General features: G+C 42.8%; 1 protein-coding gene across 5 annotated transcripts in view; it reads right to left on the bottom strand.

Moving 5' to 3' along the window:
• Positions 1-14,795, bottom strand: part of LOC121279359 (KH domain-containing, RNA-binding, signal transduction-associated protein 3-like) — a 220,957-nt gene that overhangs the window by 151,472 nt on the left and 54,690 nt on the right. For all 5 annotated transcript variants that reach the window (XR_005943370.1, XR_005943371.1, XM_041190546.1 and 2 more), the window contains one exon: positions 14,442-14,560. Coding sequence is in view for 3 of the 5 variants with exons in the window: in XM_041190546.1 (XP_041046480.1) it covers positions 14,442-14,560 (119 nt within the window). In the remaining 2 variants the exon portion in view is untranslated. The remainder of the gene's footprint in view (positions 1-14,441; positions 14,561-14,795) is intronic.

Below are 14,795 nucleotides of genomic sequence, written 5' to 3'. Positions count from 1 at the left end.
CGTGATGAAATAGAATATAAATTTTTGTGGACAGCATTTTCATAAGCTAAATTTTCAGGTGACTGACAGTGATGCAGCGATACATTATTTCAGCTTTTGAAACCTTTACTTTTGCTGTTTCAGGTCTTCAGCTCCCTGAGGCAGCTCTCAGTCTTCAGGGAAATTACTGTCAGCGCTGGCCCACACCCGCGTTAACATCATCGCTTGCCCTCTTCCCACCCCGTTCCCCGCAGCGCTGAGCTTTTCAGTGTGCATTCCACACTGGCTGCCGTTAATTGGCTAGCCAGCTTGAAATCACGATCGTGGTCCATTTCCTGGCCGATCCCAGGCCCACCGATCTTCACTGTCTCTAAATTATCAGTCTGATTCTCTGACATTCAGCACTGGATGAGCTTAAGTTTCCTTAGCTAAATATTGGAAACACTGAAGCGACTGTCTTCAGTGCCTGCTTTAAACTCTATTCCCTAGCTACTGACTCTATCCCTCTCCCCTCCAACCTGAAAATTGAGGCCATAGTTGCCAGGGAGAGGGACAGAGTCAGTAGCTCGGGAATGGAGTTTAAAGCAGGCACTGAAGGCAGTCGCTTCAGTGTTTCCAATATTTAACTAAGGAAACTTAAGCTTATCCAGTGCTGAATGTCAGAGAATCAGTCTGATAATTTTGAGACAGTGAAGAAGTATAAAGAGGTGATGGTGAGGTGTCACCTGCAAACATGCGAAAATGATGTTTTTGAATGTCACTGAAGGGTAGCATATAAATGAGAACTCACAGAAGCACACAATTGTTACAGTGCAGGAGGCCATTTGGCACATGGTGTCTGCACCAGCTCTCCAAATGAGCAACTTACCTAGTAGCGTTCCCCGCGATCCCCCCCGTGACCCCACACATTCTTCCTTTTCCGATAACAGTCCTATTCTGCTCTGAATGCTTCAATAGAACCTGCCTCCACCATACTCCCAAGCAGTACATTCCAAATCCTAACCACCTGCTGAGTAAAAAAGTTTCTCCTCATTTCACTTTTGCTTCTTTTACTAATTACTTTAAATTTGTGCCCTCTCATTCTCGGTTCTTTCACGAGTGTGTACAGTTTTTCCCTATCTACTCTATCCAGACCCCTCGTTATTTTGAATGCCTCTATCAAATCATCTCTCAACCTTTTCTCTAATGAAAACAGTCCTAACTTCTCCAATCTTTCTTCATAACCAAAATTCCTCATCTCTGGAACAATTCCCGTGAATCTTTTCTGCACCCTCGCTAATGCCTTCACATCCTTCCTAAAGTACGGCGCCCAGAACTGGACGCAATACTCCAGCTGAGGCTGAACTAGTGACATATACAAATTCAATATAACCTCCTTGCTCTGCACTCTTATGCCCCTATTAATGAAGCCCAGGATACAGTATGCTTTATTAACTGCTCTTTCAACCTGTCCTGTGACCTTCAATGACTTATGCTCATAAACACGCAGATTCCTCTGCCCTTTTAGCCCCTTTAGAGTTGCACCCTTTATTTTATATTGTCTCTCCATGTTCTTCCTACCAAAATGAATCACTTCATGCTTCTCTGCACTGAACGTCATCTACCACCTGTGTGCCCACTCCACCAATTTGTCTATGCTCCTTTGAAGTTCTAAACTTCCTATCTTTCCTGAACACCTTGCATTTGGGATATTTAACATCCAGCCGTGCCCCTCTTCGAGCCAGGTCTCTGTTGTAGCCACAAGATCATATTTCCACATGGCAATCTGCACCTGTAACTCGCCAGTCTTTTTACCACACACTGTGCATTCTAATACTTGTACACTAATGCTGATTTAGACTCTAAATAGGAGTGGAACAAGGGTGGGGGACATCAGAGGTAAAGCTACGGGAGAGGGAAGAGAAACTAATGCAGATGATTCTCTGGCTATGATTAGATAAAGAATGAATCCAGGCAAGTGCAGTCCCACACAGCTAAGTAATGATAGAGGCGCGCTGGAGAAGGATGATGTCGTCAACCTGTCTAAGGTTGCAAACAGGGCAAGAAGGAGCAGTGCTTCACAACCATGAATAATGTGTGGAGTGAATCCTCAGCATGTAGGCAAAGGAAAGATGGCAACAGGATGAAAAGAGACAGATGCAGATAGGATGCACAGAGAATATGAGCTGAGAATGAAAAAAATGAAAATACAAAAGAAAACATTCACAAAAGAACACAGGTTGTTCTATTTGAAGCAGAAGAGATCGAGGGAAGATCTAATAAAAATGCGCAAGATGACAGGTTTAAATAAAGAAAATCTGTTCCCATTACTTGATGGTACAAGGATTAGAGGACACAGATTTAAGATTTTAGGCAAGAGATACAGGGGGATGTATGGAAAAACATTCCCCTTCTTCCCCTACCAGTGATCTGGAACTTGTTGCCTTTGAGGGTGGTGGAAGGAGGCAATCAATGATTTCAAAAAGAAATTGGATAGGTACTTGAGGGCAATAAACCTTTAGGACTAGTAAGATGGAGTGGGGGAATGGAACTGACTGGACTATTCTACAGAGAGTCAGCATTGGGCCGAATGGCCTCCTGTGCTGTAATGATCCCACTTCAGAACAGAAGAAACCATTAGGTCCATTGTACCTGCTCTTTGGTGAAGGTATCCGATTAATCGCACTCCTGAAGTTTTGGCCTGTTTATTTTTCCTCCCCTTCAAGTGTCCAATTTTCTTTCTGAAAACTACTATTGACTCTGCTTCCATCAACCTGTCAGGTAGTGAGTTCCAATCCTAACCATTGGCTGCATTAAAAAAAATCCTTGATCTTTTTGTCAATCACCTTAAACATGTGCCCTTCAGGCCTTGGAAACAGTTTCTTAAAACCTTTATGATTTTACTTATCTCTTTCAAATCTTCTCTTAGTCTTCTCTGCTCAAAGAGAAAAGACTCTAGTTTTTCCCATCTATTCACGTTCCTATGATCCCTCTTATCCCTGGAACCTTTCTAATAACTGTTCTGTACTCTCCACTTCCTTGCTTTAGGAATTGGATACAATACTCCAGCTGGGTCTTACATAGGTTTTAACATAACGTCCTGACTTTAATTATAAAATCCAAGACCAGTTTGCTTCATTAACCTGTTCTTCCACCTTCAAAGATTTGCGTACATACACACCCAGGTGTCTCTGTTCCTGAACCCTCTTAGACATGGTTTAATTTATATTGCTTTTCCTATAAGCACATAAGAACACCTTTCTTCCTTCTAAAAATATATCAATTCACACATTAAATTTCATCTGTCACCAGTCTGTCTATATCCTCAAGTCTAACACTTCTCCCCTCAAACTCTCAACCATGTTCTGCCATTCAGTTAGATTACAGCTGATTGTACCTCAAACCCTGTTTCCTGCCTTTGCTCCATATCTGATACCTTAGTTAAAAAACTTCTGATCTCAAATATTTCAACTGACCCAGAATCCACATCCATTTCAGAAAGAGTTCCAAATTTCTACTATCTTGTGTGAAATAGTACAACTTGATTTCACCCCTGAATCGCATGGCTCTAGTTTTACCATTTTGCTTCCTTGTTCTGGATTCTCCATGAAATAAAGGAATTCAATAGGATAGATGCATTATTAAATATTCCTCAATCTTCAATACAAGCCGTATTAATGCAAGCTGTTCTTCAATTTACATTTAAGTCCTAGAATCATTCTACTGAACCTGCACTGCACCCCTTCCAATGCCAATACATCCTCCCTGAGACAACGTCAAACTAATCACAGTATTTTAGATGGGGTCCATACAACCAAAGTATAACTTCTTCGCCTTTGCATTCTGCTACCTTGAGATAAAAATCAACATTCTCATCGCCTTTTTGTATCTATCAACTAGCTTTTAGTAAAGAAAAGGATATATGAACATTAAATTATTTTGTTCTTCTAAAGTTCCTAGTTTCTCAGCATTTAGAAGATGCGTCTTTCTGGGGTCTTATGTGGATGATTTCACAGTTCTCCACATTGAAATCTGCCATTGTTTTGCGAATGCCATCCACTATAATTTTTTTTGCCTGCTCACTTGTCTATTAATTCCCTTTGTAATTCCCTGCTGCCATCTGCATTACTTACTATATGTAACTTAATTGCAAACTTTGATGTACAACTTTCTATTCCTAACCACTAATGCTGTGATCAGTAATGCCTCCTAGGTGTCAGCAAAAGATTGGAGTAAACCAAATGCCCTTCTTTTAACAGCTAAGTCATTTAGACTGAGAAGAGAGGTTTCCACTAGGGAACAAAAAAAAAACCCCAAAGTATAATTACTAACATTGCAAAACTTCAGTTAAACCCAAAGCTTCACTAGTGCTCCAAAGAATCAGCACATGTAAAACGTGTGTTTTTACATGCTACAGGGAACATAAAGAGGAGAACAATACACACTATATCCTAGCTGCACTGCTTCTTAGCCAAAATAGAAACTTTGCAAATTACAATATGACATTCAACTGCATTACCACTGCTGAATCCCTGACCATCAACATCCTGGGTTTACCATTGAATAGAAACTTAAACGAACCAGCCATATAAAATGTGGTTAAAAGAACAGGTTAGAGGCTGGGAATTCTGCAGTGAATAACTAACCTCCTGGCTCCCAAAGCCTGTCCAACATCTACAAGGCATAAGTCAGGATGCCATAAAATACTCACCACGTACCTGGATGAATACAGCTCCTACACTCAGTCAACATCATCCAGGAAAGCAAAATACTGCAGATGCTCTAAAGAAGAGTGATACGGACTCGAAACGTTAACTCTGTCTTTCTCTCCATAGATGCTGTTAGACTTGCTGAGTTTTTCTGGCACTTTCTGTTTTTGTTTCAGATTTCCAGCATCCACAGTATTTTGCTTTTAACTGCTGACTTTGGTTGTTTGTATTATTGTATCACATCAAAATTAACATGCTACTGGCAAAATGATCCAGAATCTGATGTGCTAAACCTAACATTTCAAGATTAAAGAAAATTGGGTGTTTCAGATTAATTTACCACAAACTATAATATCCATTGTATCACTACAATTTCTAGGTTTTACACAAATTGCTTTCAACATGAAAAAAAAATCAAATTTCATATTCAACATATTACAACAATGAATTCAGAGCATTGCTAGCTTTATAAAGTAGGCACTTTTAATCTTGGGAATAAAATTCAGCTTTTTTGTAATATAAGAATCAGACTAAAGCAAAAAAACACTGATGTTTGTAACTAGATTAATCAGTTAATTCAGGGTATTACCTTAGCACCACTTAACAGTTGAACCTGTGTGTATGAAGTTGAACAGTATAAAACCACATTATCATCTCAACAACAACTTATATTTACATAGCACCTTTAATGTAGTAAACCATCCCAAGTCCTTGGCCCAACCATTTTCAGTTGCTTCATCAATTACCTTCCTTCCATCATAAGTTCAGAAGCGGGGATGTTTGCTGTGACCGCACAATGTTCAGCAATATTCACGACTCTGCAGCTACTGAAGTAGTCCATGTCCAAATACAGCAAGACCTGGTCAATATCCAGGCTTGGACTGAGAAGCGGCAAGTAACATTTGCGCCACACAAGTACCAGGCAATGATCATCTCCAACAAGAGAATCTAACCATCGCGCCCTTGACATTTAATGGCATTATCATTGCTGAACACCCCACTATCAACATCATGATCCCTCTACGGAGGTGTCCTCCCCCTTTCTATCGGGGACCTGGGTTGGAGGGTGTTGCATGCGGCAGTCCCTTATAATAAGAGGATGCATAGGTTCACGGACTCTCAGGACACGTGCCCTTTTTGCGGTCTTGTGGAGCCCGTGGACCATGTATACATAGGGTGTTGTAGGCTGCACTCCCTTTTTAGTTATTTGAAAAACCTTTTATTGATGTTTTGTTTGCACTTCAGCCCCACGCTCCTGATCTATGGGCACCCGGTGCGGAAGGGGGTCGGGAAGGAGGAGGACCTCCTCGTGAACCTGCTCCTGGGCCTGGCCAAGTTGGCCATTAACAGGTCCAGGCAGCGGGCGATCGACGGGGGAGTCCCGCCCGATTGTTTGTCCCTCTTCCGCGGCTACGTTCGCTGCCGGATGTCCCTGGAGAAGGAGCACGCGGTGTCTGCTGGCACTCTCGAGGCCTTCCGTGCTCGGTGGGCACCGCGGGGACTGGGGTGTTTTGTTGACCCCTTTAATCACATTTTGATTTAAAGTTTGTAAGTTTCCTTTAAACTTTGTTCTTGGTTTTACAGCTGACCTGAATTAGGGGCTGTGCCTGATTTATCCCAATTTTGTTGATTTGGTTTTCATTTAAAAGATTATCAACATCATGATCATTGGTCAGAAACTGAACTGGACTAGCCATATAAATACTGTGGCTACAAGAGCAGGTCAGAGGCTAGGAATCCTGCAGTGAGTAACTCACCCCCTGACTCCCCAAAGCCTGTCCACCACCTACAAGGCACAAGGCAAGTCCATTTGCATGGATGAGTGCAGCTTAAGAAGCTTGACACCATCCACAACAAAGCAGCCTGCTTGATTGACACCCCATCGACAAACATTCACTCCCTCCACCACCCAAACACAGTGGCAGTGTGTAGCATCTAAAAGATGCACTGTAGAAACTTGCTAAGGTATTTCAGACCACATCTTCCAAACCCACGACCGCTACCAGCTAGGACAAGGGCAGCAGACACGTGGGTGCACCACCACCTGGAAGCTCTCCTCCAAGCCACTCACCAGCTTGAACTGGAAGTATGTATAGCCGTTCCTTCATTGTCACTGGGTTAAAATCCTGAAACTCCCTTCCTAACAGCACTGCGGGTGTACCTACACCACATGGACTGCAGCGGTTCAAGAAGGCAGCTCACACCACCTTCTCGAGGGCAATTAGGGATAGGCAATAAATGATGGCCTAGCCAGCAATGTCCACAACCCATGAATACATTTTTTAAAAATTAACAAAATATGAACCCTAGCCAACTAAGGAGATTAGGTCAAATAACAAAAGTTTGGTCAAAGGGCAGTGTTTTAAGAGATGTCTTAAAGGAGGAAAGTGAGCAGGGAGGAAATTCCAGAGCTTAGGACCCTAGCAATTGAAAGCATGACCACCAATGGTGGAACAATTAAAATCAAGAATGCTCGAGTCCAGAATTAGATGAGCACACATAGCTTGCAGGGTTGCAGAGATGAAGTAGGTTACAGAATTAGGGAGGGGGGAATCCATGGAGGGACTTGAAAACAAGGATAAGAATTTTAAAATCAAGTCTTTGCTTAACCAGAAGCCACTGTAGGTCAGCAAGCATAGTTTTGAGAGGTGAATTGGACTTGGTGCAAGTTAAGACGCGAACAGAAAAGTTTTGGAAGACCTCAACCTTACGGGGGATAAAGTGTGGTGTTGGAAACCAACCAAGAACATGTTAAAGTCATCAAGTCTCGAAGCAGACAGATAGGGTCGGAGGCAAGGAAATAGTGTGGAACAGGGACCACAAATGATTCCTAATAATTTCACACCAAATTCTAACATTGCCTTCACAAGAGTGAAACATTCAGTAACCAGTGAAGGTCAGAGGACTGAACTTTTGGGGAAAATATCAGCACATGGCAGTATCAATTTCAAGGTGCCGATCCTGGCCCTGGCAATAATCACAAGTGCTGGGGCAAGGCAGGTCAGGAATCCCACTCTCCTCCCAACTGAAGCCATTAAACTAGTTTACAAAAAGGAGGATGGAATACTTAAAGAGATGCAGTTTACAGAAGCTGTCAGTTTCTGAACATTGAGGGGTGGCAGTCAAGACTACCACGGCATCACCCCAGCTCCTTAAGAGGGACAGCAGGGCAAAGACTCAGCACTTGTTAAGTAGATGCCCCTGGCACAGCACAGGTAGCAGGGAGAATGGGCACTCTGGCATAAAACAGGATTGTCACCACTCTGGCAGCATAGGAGAAGAAAAAGCAGAAGGCAAGGCTGCCAATCACATTAGGATAACCTCTTCTCTAAAAGGAAGACTGCAGCTGGCACAACGGTCAGATTTTGGACCCAGTAACAAAGAGAAAGGGTGGAACTCTGGCTATCAGGTGGGCATGGAAAAGGAATGAGGGGCATAAAGACAGCAGAAGGACATATCCCCAACACAGCATCTACAACTGAAGACAGAGCTACCTGGAGATGGCCAGAGACTCAGTGCTGTAGGAAACTGACTGTCCAGGCTTAAGGTCACTGACATCAGTGTTCTTATCACTGAAGATTTCACACCTCACAGCACTGGTCCCCAAGCCCTGACAGCAGCTGTCAAAGTCACCGTGGCATTGAACTTATTTGGTTCTTGCAAGAATCAGCTGCAGGCCTTCTGGCATCTCGCTGCACACCATTGCAACTCACTGGTCAACAACACTCTCTTTGCCAGAGCCAGACAGCACATACATTTGATGATGGCCTTGCAGAGTTAGAGGGTATTAGGTTCTGCCTCAATCATTGAATTGCTCAAGGTACAGAGCATCATCGATTGCACCATCGTGGCCATCAAGAGATGCAGTGATCAGCCAGTAATCCATCAACTTCCTCAGTGTTCAACTGGACTGCAACCACAAGTGTTTGTGTGTGTGTGCGTGTGCTCACATTTCTGGCAGCTACCATGTCTCGTTCATCCTCCACCACTCCAGGCTGCCTCAGATCTTCACTCCAACCGCTAAATGCATGGTTAGATCCAAGGGGATAAGAGCACAGACAGGGGCACAGAGGTAATGCAACCAATGCCGGCTGCTCAGTCAGATAACAAGTGAGCAAGACAGCAGGCTTCTGAAGATGTGATTCCTGTGCCCAATTGGCCAGGTGGTGCCCTTCAATATACACCTGCCACTTGCAATCACCATCTCTAACAAGAGAATCTAGCCATCACCCTTTGACATACAATGCCACTGTTGAATCAACTGACAGTAACTTAAATGGATCAGCCAAACAAATAGTGTGGCTAAAAAGATCAGAAGCTGGGAATTCTTCAACATGTAACTCACCTCCTGACTCCTCAAAGTCTACTCACTATCTTCGAAACACAAATTAGGAGGGGATGTATACTCTCCTCTTTCCTGGATGAGTGTAACTCCAAGAACACTCTTGAATGCCATCCAGAACAAAGCCAGCTTGTCCAACACCTCAAACATTCACTCCCTCCGCTACTGGCACATATTTGCTGCACCCTCTACCAGCTACAAGAACCAATGCAGCAACTCAAAAGTTCTTTCAATAGCACCTTCCAAGCCTGCAGCCTCTACCTAGGAGGACAGAGACAGCAGACAGATGGGAACAACACTATCCTTCTAAGTCACGAACTATATTGACTTGGATCTATAAATCACCTCTCCTTCACTGTCACCCAGTCAAAGACTAGTTGTTTTCCTTGCAGCAGCAAAGGTTGAGAGGGGACCTGAGAGGTAGACTCAGACTTTTACAGCAAAGAAAGAGGCCATTCGGCACACCGTGTCTGTGCCAGTCAACAAAGATCTGACTATACTAATCCCATTTTCCAGCACTTGGCCCATAGCCCTCGAGGTCGCAACGCAAGTGAATATCTAAATACCTCTTAAATGTTGCAGGGGTTTCTGACTCGACCACCCTTTCAGACAGTTAGTTCCGGACTCCATCACCCTCTGGGTAAAAACATTTCCCTTCAACACCCCTCTTCGCCTTCTACCTCTTACCTTAAATCTATGCCCCTGGGCTATTGACCCCTCTACTAATGGAAAAAGTGCCTTCCTATCCACCCTATCTATGCCCCTCACAATCTTATAACCTCTATCAGCTCCCCTCTCAACCTTCACTGCTGCAAGGAAAACAACCCGAGCCTATCCAATCTTTCCTCATAACTCAGACCTTCCAGCCCAGGCAGCATCTTGGTAAATCTCCTCTGCATCCTCTCCAGTGCAATCACATCCTTCCTATAATGTGATCAACTGCACACAGTACTCCAGTTGTGGCCTAAGCAGCGTTTTATTTAGTTCTAGTATAATCTCCCTGCTCTTGTATTTTATGCCTTGGCTAATAAAGGCAAGTGTCCCATATGCCTTCTTAACCATCTTATCTACCTGCCCTGTAACCTTCAGGTACCTGTGGATTTGCAACCAAGGTCATTCTGATCTTCAGGACTTTCCAGGGTCCTACCATTCATAATGTAATCCCTTGCCTTGTTAGCCCTCCCCAAGTGCATTACCTCACACTTTTCTGGGTTGAATTCCATTTGCCACTGCTCTGCCCACCTGACCAGTCCACTGATATCCGCCTGCAGTTTACAGCTATCCTCCTCACTACTTACCACCCTATCAATTTTTGTGTCATTCATGAACTTCTTGACCATACCCCCTACATTTAAGTCCAAATCATTTATGTATACCACAAACAGCAAAGGCCCCAGCACTGAGCCCAGAGGAACCCCACTAGAAACAGACTTCCAGTCACAGAAGTATCCCTCTGCCATCACCCTCCTGCCTCCCAGCCAATTTTGGACCCAACGTACAACTTTGCCTTGGATCCTACAGGCTCTTACTTTCTTAACCAGTCTGCCATGAGACCCCTTATCAAAAGCCTTGCTAAAGTCCATGTAGACCACATCAAATGCATTACCCTTATCAACACTCTCGGTTACCTCCTCAAAAAATCCGATCAGATTTGTCAAACACTACCTTCCCTTAACAAATCCATGTTGACTATCCCTGATTAATCCATGTCTCTCCAAGTCAGATATATTCTGTCCCTCAGAATTCTTTCTAGTAACTTCCACCGCCGAGGTTAGATTCACTGACCTGTAATTTCCTGGTCTATCCCTTCCTCCCCTTCTTTAATAATGGGACAATGTTAGCAGTCCTCTGGCACCTCCCCTGTGCCCAGAGGGTATTTGAAAATTATTGTCAGAGCCCCTGATATCACTTCTCTTGCCTCCCTCAACAGCTTGGGACACCATCTCATCCAAGCCTGCAGATTTATTCACTTTTAAGGCCGCTAAAATCGCCAGAACCTCCTCTCTCTCTAGGTTAATTTCCTCTACTATTTCACAGCCCTCCACCCTGATGTCTATACCTGCGTCATCCTTTTCCAATGTGAAGACCGACGCAAAGTATTCATTGAGGACTGCACCCATGTCTTCCTGGCCCCTACATAGATTACCTCTATGGTCCCTAATTGGCCCTACTCTTTCCCTAATTATTATCTTGCTCTTTATATATTTAAAAAAATCCCTTTGGGTTTTCCTTTATTCTACTCACCAATGCTTTCCCATGCACTCTCTTAGCTTTCCTAATTTTCTTTTTAAAGTTCCCCCGCTGCACTTTTTATATTCCTCTAGGGACTCTGCCGCATTGAGAACCTGCCATAAGCTTCTCTTTTATCCTTAATCCTAACTTTTATGTCCCTTGACATCCAGGGTTCTCCAGACTTGGTCTCGCAATTTGTCCTTACGGGAACATATTTACCCTGTACTCTCGCGGTTATCTCCTTGAATGCCTCCCACTGCTCTGGCACAGTTTATCTGCAAGTAGCTGCTCCCAGTCTATTTGGGACAAATCTTATCTCATCTTAGTAAAATTAGTCTTTCTCCATTTTAGAACTTTTATTCCCGGCCCAACCTTATCCTTTTCCATAACTATCCTACATCTAACTGAGTTATGGTCACTATCTCCAAAATGCTCCCCTAGTGATATGCCTTCCACCTGCCCAGGCTCATTTTCGAACATTAGGTTCAGAACTACCCCCTCCCTTGTTGGGCTTTCTACGTACTGGCTAAAAACGTTCTCCTGGATGCAACTTAAGAATTTTGCTCCCTCCCTACCTTGCACACTAAAACTATCCCAGTTAATATGTGGATAGTTAAAATCCCTTACTATTACTGCCTTATTATTCTTAAACTTCTCTGAAATTTGATTACATATTTGATCCTCTGTCTCTCCATGACGGTTTGGAGACTATAGTGCACACCCAATAGCTTGTTTACCCCTTTTGTGTTTTTTACTTCTACCCATATGGCTCATTTGATGATCCATCCAAGTTATCATCCCTTCTCACTGCTATAATTGATTTCTTGATCAATATTGTGAACACCCTCCCCTTCTTCTATCCCCCTCTCTATCTCATCTGAATACCCTATGACAAGGAATGTTGAGCTGCCAATCCTGCCCTTCTTTTAGCCAAGTCTTGGAAATAGCTATGATATCATACTCATGTATAAAATGGTATATGAGACATACTGGTGTATAATGCACAAGTGTATAAGATTATGAGGTCATAGATAGGGTGGATAGGAAGGCACTTTTTCCATTAGTAGAGGGGATAATAACCAGGGGGCATAGATTTAAGGTAAGAGGTAGAAGGCTAAGAGGGGAGTGGAGGAGAAATCTTTTCACCCAGAGAATGGTGGAAGCCTGGAACTCACTGCCTGAAAGGGTGGTCGAGTCAGAAACCCTTGTAACATTTACGAAGTATTTAGATATTCACTTGCATTGCAATAACCTCCAGGGCTACGGGTCAAGCAATGGAAAATGGGATTAGTGTAGTCAGATCTTTGTTGACTGGCACAGGCATGATGGGCCAAATGGCCTTTATCTGTGTTATAAATGTCTATGAGCACTATAGGTGTACCAGATGTTCAAAAAAGGTAGCTCAACACCACCTTCCCAAAGGCAATTTGGTATGGGCAATATTTTCTGTCCTTGCCAGTGACACTCACATCCAGTGGAAGAATAAATTTTTAAAAACCCTCCTGCAAGGGTCTTGGTCATTGTGGTGGTTTGCAAAGCGCTCCATGTTATGGTTCTCCACAGAGGTGTGGCTTATGGTCAATGAGCTGTCTCCTTCCAGGTGGAAAGAAGCAGGAGCATGTTGTGGGAGAACAAAAGGAAGAGGAGGCAGAGGGAGATGACACTAAATAGAGGAGGTGCCCCTGCCATACGAAGTGGATTCCTCCTGCCATGCTCCAAGAATTGGACTTCCCTCCTCTCCTTCACTGTCTCCAGCATTAGATCTAGGTCAGCAGTGGTGAGGTGAGGGCTGTCCTGCTCGGGGTGGCAGGCTGTCCAGCTCGCTTCCCTCTGGCAGTGAAAGGCTTTGGCACAAACCACAGATCTTCCCTCAGGACAGCCAGTGATGGCTGCCATGGGAGCCTAAATGAGTTTCACACTTCATCTAATCTGCCTCTGCTCTCATCCCCATTGTGTCTAAGTGGGCAGGAAACCCAGCACCATACCAATTAAGGGCTTCCCCATGTGAGAATCAGGATTATCTACATTCCCCGGAGGCAAGTTTCTGATCTAACAAGAGACTTATTCGCTTCCCACCTCCTTGGTGAAAATTCAGCCCACAGATATGAAATCAAAAGTCACAAAGTTAACTGTAGATTCAATGCCTTGCACAGCAAGTTGTATCCAATCATAACATCTGCATTCTAGCTAACTCAGAATACATTTTTGCTGAGCATCAGTTAAGCATCCAGTAGGTAAGATGGAAGATTTAAAATTGCTTTCAGCTTTAGAAATTGCTAGATCCACACAGCAATTCCACTAGCATTTGAAAGAGAAAGCGAGGTATATGTTTTGATGAAGCATCCCACCCAGAACATTACATTTAAGATATTTCTGTGAAACAGAATCAACTTCGTGCATTTTGCTTTTAAAGGTCATATTACCAAAACTGATTGGCTTCATGACAGCGAGAATCATTTTATTTGATCAAGTGCTCCGATGTTGTATTTATTCTTTCCAAGCAATTGCCCAGTTCCACAATTACAACATTTCTTAAAATGCTAGTTTTTATATTGCTGTAACTAATGGTTAAATTCCAAATTTAGCAACCAGGTCAAAACTTACACTTTCCATTAATCTGCAGAGAAAATATATGAACAGAAAGTTACAGCTTTGAATAATCACTTAACATGAATCTAAAATAGTAACTGAGCTTATGTTTTTGCAGCTCTCAAACTCTACACATATATCAAACAGTACTATTTTGTAGAAGAAAGTTTACAGTTCAGACCATTTCATGCTAATCAACATTTGACATAAGTATGGCCAGGACAATGAATTGGCAAGTGTGTATTCATTTCTCATTGGCTTTTTTTCTAAGCAATCACGTGAAGTTCAATGTCAAACTGCTTTGATCATTCTTCACCATTTAAATATTGGAAAGAGGAGAACAACTTGAACATATGAAATCAGCAAAATAACCCTTAAAACAATCCCTTTACCAATAATAATATTTTTCTAACACAAGACTGTGCAGAATTCGATAAAAACCCACAACGGATTCTTCTCTTCCCAAATGGGGAATATTCAGACCAAGAGTGTAGCACCCCTAAACTGTTACTCTACCTCTTCACACTGAATAAAACTCAGCACATTGGTAGCTTATCAACTCTAAACAATCACTGATATTCAAAAATACAGATAGGTATGAGGTTCCTTACCTTAGGGAATTGCTTTACAGGAATTAACACTTTTTGAGCCAACTTCATGTTTTTGTTACTGACCACATCCACAAACTTTTCTTCATCGCTTCCCTCTCCTGCTTCTATTTTGGTTATTTCTGCAAAGGAAAAACATCAAAGATCACAATAGGCATGTACTCAAACTTCTGACAGACACTAAAGCTGTTCAACATCCATGTGTGTACACACAAGCAACACAGAAAATGAAAAAAAAATAAACAGCACCTCAAACTTGGGACATCTGGATTACCACTTCCAGCTTTAAAAAAAAACAACGTAAACCAATTTCATTAAACCTTCCGATGTTGACTGGTTGGAAAGCAATCAACCTGT

Source organism: Carcharodon carcharias, chromosome 6 (assembly GCF_017639515.1).
Source record: "Carcharodon carcharias isolate sCarCar2 chromosome 6, sCarCar2.pri, whole genome shotgun sequence".
NCBI lineage: Eukaryota > Metazoa > Chordata > Chondrichthyes > Lamniformes > Lamnidae > Carcharodon > Carcharodon carcharias.
The sequence above is the reverse complement of the archived record's forward strand: the minus strand, read 5'-3'. Positions and strand labels throughout refer to the sequence as shown.